Genomic DNA, 8,246 nt, shown 5'->3' with positions numbered 1-8,246 from the left:
TGAACTTCGGAAGTGTTGCTTTATGTTTTTTTTAGTTTTTTTTTTTAGTCTGGTGACATTTGATTTTTAAATGAACTATGATCTTTGCAGCTGCATACTCTCTCTCTCTCTCTCTGTGTGTGTGTGTGTGTGTGTGTGTGTGTGTGTGTGTGTGTGTGTGTGTGTGTGTGTGTGTGAGTGGTGTGGGAAGATGTGCAATGCGGGTTGGGTGACTGAAATGGAGAGGCACGTGAATTTCAGTAACCTGTATATAGCTATTTCCATTTGGTGCCATTCAAATTATCTTTCTAATTTTCATTCATTTTATTTGTTTGCTGTTTTCTTTTTATGTTGGACATGTGCTGCTGCCAAAAAGAAAATTTTTGTGCCAAAGTATAGACAATAAAGTTTGTGTATTGTATTGTGTATTGTAAATATCAAAGTCTCAACTGAGGAGCACTTTATATATCTATATTCAGCGTTCGTTGTAAACTGTAACCGATGCGCGTGCAAACCAACTATTAAGTAATTGAAAAGGACCACACTAAATCTGTGTTACTTAACAAGGAGATAAATTATTTAACTCATGCGTTCCGTAACTAGTACAAAATAGGGCAGTTACGTTTTCAAGAATGTCATAGTATTGCACTTTTGTTGGCACGTATATACTGTACTATACGTTTCAGTTCATTAAGAAATGATTGTAGTTTTGGTTCGATTTGATTGATCCTGTTCTTGTGGATAAAAACTTCGCCGATAACACTATCAAGTCAAAGGTTCGTCTGGTAATGCTTTTCAGTCTACAATCCATGAAGGGTAACACGCCTCATGGCAGTGTGTGAAATCCATGTAGGGTAACACGCCTCATGAAAGTGTGTGAAATCCATAAAGTGTAACACGCCTCATGAAAGTGTGTGAAATCCATCAAGTGTAACACGCCTCATGACAGTGTGTGAAATCCATCAAGTGTAACACGCCTCATGGCAGTGTGTGAAATCCATCAAGTGTAACACGCCTCGTGGCAGTGTGTGAAATCCATCAAGTGTAACACGCCTCATGGCAGTGTGTGAAATCCATCAAGTGTAACACGCCTCATGGCAGTGTGTGAAATCCATCAAGTGTAACACGCCTCATGGCAGTGTGTGAAATCCATCAAGTGTAACACGCCTCATGGCAGTGTGTGAAATCCATAAAGTGTAACACGCCTCGTGGCAGTGTGTGAAATCCATCAAGTGTAACACGCCTCGTGGCAGTGTGTGAAATCCATAAAGTGTAACACGCCTCGTGGCAGTGTGTGAAATCCATAAAGTGTAACACGCCTCGTGGCAGTGTGTGAAATCCATAAAGTGTAACACGCCTCGTGGCAGTGTGTGAAATCCATAAAGTGTAACACGCCTCATGGCAGTGTGTGAAATCCAAGTGTAACTAACACGCCTCATGGCAGTGTGTGGAATCCAAGTGTAACTAACACCCCTCTCTGCCCCCTGTTGCAGGTGTTCAGGACTGTGAACTATTTCTGCATCCAGATGTCAGCGAGTCTGCTGGTGGTAGTGGCGGTGGACATATACAGGAAGACCTGTCATGCCCAGGAGAGACAGATCACCCCCAAAGACACCAAGGTCACTGCATACGCGTACCTGTATTATAGTTTATACCCGAGAGAAATTGTTGAACAAGTTGGTTAACGGTTTCCAAGGCTGTCAGGTCATTGTGACTGTGCACACAACGACACAGCACAGCACAATACAATCCAGCACAACGCGCAATGAAACACACAGCACAGCACAGCACATGACAGCACAGTACATCACATGACAGCACAGCACAGCATATCACATCACATCACATCACATCACAGCACAGCACAGCACAGCACAGCATAGCACAGCACAGCACAGCACAGCACAATACAGCACAGACCCTGCTTAGACGTTCGGAGTTCATCCTTTTCCGAAAGAGCGGTGTCGGTTTGGAACAGCCTACCAGAGTCAGTAGTGTCCGCACCCAGCATGAACGCATTTAAATACAGACGACGCCCATTGGGCCAACCACCCAGCACTGTACAACCCGGACTGCCATCAGTAGACCTTGTAGGTGCAAGCAGCTGTGGATATGGCCAACATACCGACCGGTGAACTGACCTGCAACCACAGGTCTCAAACACCGACAACATCAAGTATCAAGTACACAATGGGGTGGGGGGTATGGGGGGGCGTGGGGGGCATGCTTGCGATGTCTTGCGGTACTCCACAGGCAAGAAGGTGGCATCACATGCTCAGTGTGAGTGAACTATTTTTAGCAGATGCCAAACAGCTGGGATTGAGGAAGTATTTATTTGTTCAACCTAGAAAAACAACTTGAGAGAACAAAATATTAAAAAAAAAAAAAAAAAAATTGAACAAGAGGCAAGGCCTTTAAGACTCTCTTGTGATACACTTAAAAATTCAGTAGTAAAAATGTCTTCTGTATTTGTTATTATAAAGCTTTGGGTTGAAAAAAAAGAAGAAAAAAAAGGCCCGAGTGCAGATTCGAACCCAGCATGTTCAGGTGGGAAGAAGTTGCCTTTGTCACTGCACTATTGCGCATCTATCAATGACGTTCAAAAATTATTATTCAAGCATGCTTTTTTTTAAGGGTGATAAATCGATCGCAGTATTCGAAGTGAAAACGCTGTTTAAATCATGTTATTTTGGTGTATCTAGGGCATTTAACAATTCTTTCAAGTCCGCGGTAAAGGAGACGTTGCCATCGCCGCAATCACACTGCAACATTTATCCGTTTTCTCTGGGTCTAGATAGATGAACGGCAAGTCAGTTAAGTTACACTCGCTGTGAAAGTACCACACGGTCGATTCAACTTCTCTTTTGATGTTCATTCTAGTTAATTGAGTATCCACTTTCAAATATTCATACGCAGTAAACACGTCGATGATGTAGTCTGTGTCACTGTATGTGTTCTGTCCAGAATGTGTATTTCTTCCCATTTAATTGCGAACAAGGAAAACGAGGTCACGCCATCTTCTTACAAAGCATCCCCTACGTTACTGCAACTGGGAGGCGGTAATATGCTGTTTTCGGAATGCCGGAAATAGCCTCAACGAAACAAACCGTTAACTCTTTCCATACGAACGGCGAAAGAGACGACGTTAACAGCGTTTCACCCCAATTACCATCATCAAAATATTGCAAGCGGAAGACTCTTATACTGAAGACGTGAATGTTGACAAAGAATACCACAATTCTGACGACGGAAGCTAAATGTTGGGTCATTCAGACACACACTGGACATCCGAGGGGTCTGTGTAGAGGAGAAGAGAGGACTGGCCGTACTGAGTGAGTTAATGATACGAGAAACACAGCTCAAATTCGTGAGACTTACAACCTATCATTGGTATGACTGAGAAGATTTTTTTCCTTAACTATTTTAAAGCCAAATTTGGTATCGATGGACAAAGTATTTCCAGAAAAAATGGCAATATTAAAGTTCACCATGGACACACAGACATACAGACAGACAGACACACAGACATCCAAACACCAGGTTATATCATAGACTCACTTTGTTTACACAAGTGAGTCAAAAAAGATAAAACAAACATTAGTATAAAACGTTTCCATGTAATAAGCATCTTTTCTTTCTATCTTTAAAAAAAAAAATTTTTTAAGCAAACATATCATGTTAACCCCCACGTTATTTTCTATCTGACTGTGGCTGTTATACATATATATATATATATATATATATATATATATATATATGTGTGTGTGTGTGTGTGTGTGTGTGTGTGTGTGTGTGTGTGTGTTTGTGTTTTTTTTAACAAACATATATTAACCACCACATCATTTTCTATGTGACTGTGGTTGTTACACATTTATATATCTTTTTGACCTATTATTGTTCAGTGGGCACCTTAGGCATGTGCTATGCCATTCAGATCTGTGTCAAACTCTTGGTGCAAGAGCCTGCCCTAAATACGAGCTGTCTAAGTGCTTCAACCTCTTGTGCAGTTTGTTATATATTGGTGGACACTGATCTTGTTTTCCACTTCTATGTCTTCATGTACTCTTGTGTTGTACAATGCACTATATATATATACTGTTTCATGTGAGGCGCTTAGAGCCCACCTTTGGGGAGTTTGTGCTATGTAAGTACAATCTAATATTATTAGTCTTGTTGTGCGTGAGGGCTTGGCCAAGAAACAAAATGTTTTGTGTTGTGGTTTGAATCTCTCGGTGGAGTGATGAAAGGAGAATTGCATGGGGTTTATAAGCTGAGGTCAAAGGTCAAAGGTCAAATTGGTCCACAAACGGCAGTATATATTTACTGCTACAGTACAGCACATCACAATACAGTACAGCGCAGTATGACACAACAGGATGAAACAGTCTATACAATATGGTGCCGTACAATTGGCACAGTACGGCACAACACAACATATAGAACACCACAGTACAACGCTGACCAAAAGAACTAAGCAGTGAACCTCCCTGCCTGTCCACAGATACCGATCGCCATCTGCACTGCACTGGCCACCCTGTTTTCTGCCCCGGCCACTGTCCTGTACGGCTCACAGACGGCCTTGACCGACAACCCGGCCATCAACGGGTCTGACTGCTCCTTCAAGGACGCCTTCAAGGACACCATCTACCCCCTGGCCTTCCATGGTCTCCACATTCTTGTCTTCCTCACCGCCACGGTAATCCTGATTGTTCTGTACTCCATGATCGGTCGGAAGGTCTGGGCGCAGGAGCGATCACGGAAGTCCGGCTTTGGGGTGATGTCTTGGAAAATGTTCGTTTCACGTAACTCCAACAATCTGACCACTGACGCCTCCAACAAAAACGCTTCCGCTGCGGGAAGGGAGAGCAATGCCTTCGCTGAAGTGAAGGAGAAGAATGCTCCCACTGAAGGAAAGGAGAACAATGTCCTGATTGAAACGATGGAGATGGTGTCTAAAGCCTCCACTGAAGTGAAAGAGAGTGAGCACAACATGCCCAAGAAGCAGACCCCCAATGTGTCCGTCAGCCCAGAGACACGCCGTCTGACCCGGATGGCCTTCCTGGTGACTTTGGTCTTCATCCTCAGTTACCTTCCCTGCATGAGCATGCTCATCGTCAAATCTCTGTCCCAGGAATCACTCTTCCATCTGAACTTGGCAGTGCAGAACATCCTCTTGAGGTCCTACTTCATCAACAGCATGGCCAACCCCGTCATCTACATCCTCTGCCTGGGGACTTTCCGCCAGGAGTGCCTCAAGATTCTCTGCTGCCACTGCCTGCGGAAGAAACAGACCCGTCATTGAATCCACGTTGCTCATCCTTTTTTAATTTTTTTTTCCATTTTTTATTTTTTTTAAGTACAATTCAATAAAATTGTCTTGATGTTTGAAACATGACATTGTAGACAGACGTTATGAGAGCGCTTGGATTCTTTAAAAGTCCGCCGTGATGGTTCATGTCTCGGATCGTAACGTTTCTCTTGGCTTATCTATTTATTTAACGTGGGTCGTCTTTACACTGTCTGCACTGGACCTATTTCCCCCATTTTTGTACTTGTTGACCAAGGGGACAGACAGACAATGCAGACTTGATCCCTTGATGATGATGATGATAATGATGATGATGATGACCCGTGGTCCAGTGACTTCCTTGCCTTAATCTTCACTGCCTTCTGGCTGTTTTTGGTTGCTTATGCTTTGAACACATCAATTGTTTTAGTTAGTACAGTGTTCTTGTCAGCTGACAAAAACCAATCTCCGTCGTCATTTTGATAAATCAGTGCATTGTCAAGGGAAAATGTGCATGTTTTACACGAGGCATGCTGGTCCACCCATCAGGGGAAAGTCAGCCCAAAGGACCAGCTTGCCCCATGACAAATGATCCAACTTGTCCCAGCACAGACATTTTTATTTTGAGGGGCGACATATATACGACAACTGCCATTGGTGGAGCAGATGCGTCACTCCTCATCAGTACGTTGACATACAGGGTTTGTTTACAGCTGTGTTTGTCTTGACTGATACTGTTCACTAGGTCTGAAAACTGCTTGGATTGTACCTATCAGAGTTGATTTCTTTGACAGAATTTGGCCAGATGACAACACTCTCGTTGCCATGGGTTCTTTTTCAGTGTGCCAAGAGCATGCTGCAAACGGGACCTCGGTTTATCGCTCATCCGAATAACTAGACGCTCGGTTTGATTTTCCAGTCAAACTTGGGAGAAAGGGCGAGAGCAGGATTCGAACCCACACTCTCATGGGCTTTTGTATTGGCAGATGAGCGTCTTAACCGTTCCGCCACCTTCCTCGGAATGATTATTGTCGAGGTGACCAGCCAACCACTGGAGGCTAAAGTCCTGGTCAAGGGAGCAGAGACTATGTTCAAGTTGGATACTGGAGCAGACGTGACAGTGAACTGGGAGACTCGTGCATGAGAAACGTAAAACCTCAGAAAGCCAAGAAGCTGTGTGGTCCAGCTGAGCTGAGCTTCTTGGGAAGTTTCCAGCAAAACTGCCGTGTCGGGGAAAGACTGTGACGCATGATGCATGTCATTGGTGGATTGGTGGACCCGTTCCTAGGCCGTCCTGTAATCTGTGAACTGCAGTTGTTGACTCAAGTGAATATTGTCAGTTCTGAAAACTGCAAGGGAGAGTTCCCTAAACACTTCACTGGCCTGGGTAACATGGAGAGAAATGCTTTCGAGGTCCAGATCAAGGATGTTTCACATGACTGCGTTATTTTCATAGTGATTGTCACATGATTACGCACTCCATCTTGAAGGCAGCTGTGTGTTTGTGCTGTTATTTAATGTCATAACAAGTTGATCAGCGTCACCGGGTTGATCCAAGCCGTTATGTAATTGCATGCACGTCTTTGTGGACGGAATCATGATAAATGATGGCTCGTGGGAGTTAGTGATGGTCTTGTTCTTTTTCTTCACAAGAAAAATCAGTCTTCTTCTTTGTGAGTGTTTGTTGCCTTACTTCCCGAGTCACAACTCACGCCACAGTCCACATCTACACTTTCAGCGTTGGTCTTTTTATCTCACGTGATTTTCTTTTCTGTTAGAATATTTGGCGTGGTGTTGGTTTTTATTTTGAATTTTGTGTTCCGTTGTTTTTTTTGTTTTGTATATGAATCACCGGTTTTTACAACTGGAGATGTAGCTGTGATCTTGTCGTTGGAGGCAGGTGATGTGTTTCTGTCCTTGCTGGTAGTTGTTCAAGGAGTTGAGGGGTCTGTGGCAGTATTGAGAACTGACTTCTCCCTGAAATCTGTCTCCAGTGCGGGTCGGAGCTGTCATTCTGTGTTGCAACAATGTGTGTAGTTTCGTCTTTGTAGTTGTAGTAAAGTGTTTTATGAAAAATCAGGACGCACTCCAAGTCTTACACAAGCGTATACACTCGCCTCCTATAAACATCGCCACATTCTCGCTGCACAGTCGAACGCCTCCCTCCGGACTCAGTGCCGGGAGACTCTCAACAATAGCTGTGCAGGTATAAGCAGTCCTTTCTCGCACATGTTCATGGGCGAGTGCCTCCCAGTCTGGGTGCTTGGCTTGCTGTCATCGCCGGTCTGTTATCTGCCCTGCAGTCTTCTTGTAGCAGACGCCTTTTCCCCCGTCCGCTCTCATGGCTGAAAGCGCTTGCTGTACTGGTTTCTGTTCGTCTCGGCACTCGTTGACCGTCACACAAATTTAGCTGCCCGCTCTTCTCCGGTTTGGCTGAATTGTCTCCCTGGATATATCTTCCTGGTCACAGGTTACCATTGACGTAAACTCCGTTTGTTTGTTTTGTTTGTGTGTTGTTGTTGTTGTTTTTTTTTTTTTTACTGCAGAAGGAATGTGGTGTACTAGAGTCCCTTTTTAATTTTTTTTTAATTTTTTTTTTAGATGTCTTAGGTTTTGGTGTGGTCTTTCTGCCAAATAACAATTTGAATGATGACCTCTGTGATGATGACACTTTTTCGTTTTCAGAAGGAATGCGGTGTGCTAAGTCCTTGCTTTTAGACGTCTCAGACGCCAAAATAACAATTTGAATGATGACCTCAGTGATGATGACACTTTTCGTTTTCTTCTATGTCCTAGTGGAAACACTTTTTGTAGATCTAGGACTTACTAACTAGGTTACTTGGTCAAACGATGTCCATTTTCATTTTGTCATTAAATCCGAAGTTTCTGAGACCGTCCATAATCTGAGCAGCTAGTACTTGATTTTGGTGGGGGTGTTGCACGTCTGTCATTGATTTTACAAAATTCATAATAGATGATT

At 43.5% G+C, this 8,246-nt stretch overlaps 1 protein-coding gene across 1 annotated transcript in view; it reads left to right on the top strand.

The window, feature by feature from the left end:
• The window catches only part of LOC143301358 (uncharacterized), a 10,478-nt gene extending 2,752 nt beyond the window's left edge, over positions 1 to 7,726 (top strand). The window contains exons 3-4 of the mRNA XM_076615578.1: positions 1,473 to 1,598; positions 4,481 to 7,726. Of these exons, the coding sequence (XP_076471693.1) occupies positions 1,473 to 1,598; positions 4,481 to 5,281 (927 nt within the window). The 3' untranslated portion in view covers positions 5,282 to 7,726. The remainder of the gene's footprint in view (positions 1 to 1,472; positions 1,599 to 4,480) is intronic.
• Positions 7,727 to 8,246: the final 520 nt, after the last annotated feature.

The sequence above is a fragment of the Babylonia areolata genome, chromosome 27 (assembly GCF_041734735.1).
Source record: "Babylonia areolata isolate BAREFJ2019XMU chromosome 27, ASM4173473v1, whole genome shotgun sequence".
In the NCBI taxonomy this organism is placed as follows: Eukaryota; Metazoa; Mollusca; class Gastropoda; order Neogastropoda; family Buccinidae; genus Babylonia; species Babylonia areolata.
This window is presented reverse-complemented; position numbering and strand designations above follow the sequence as displayed.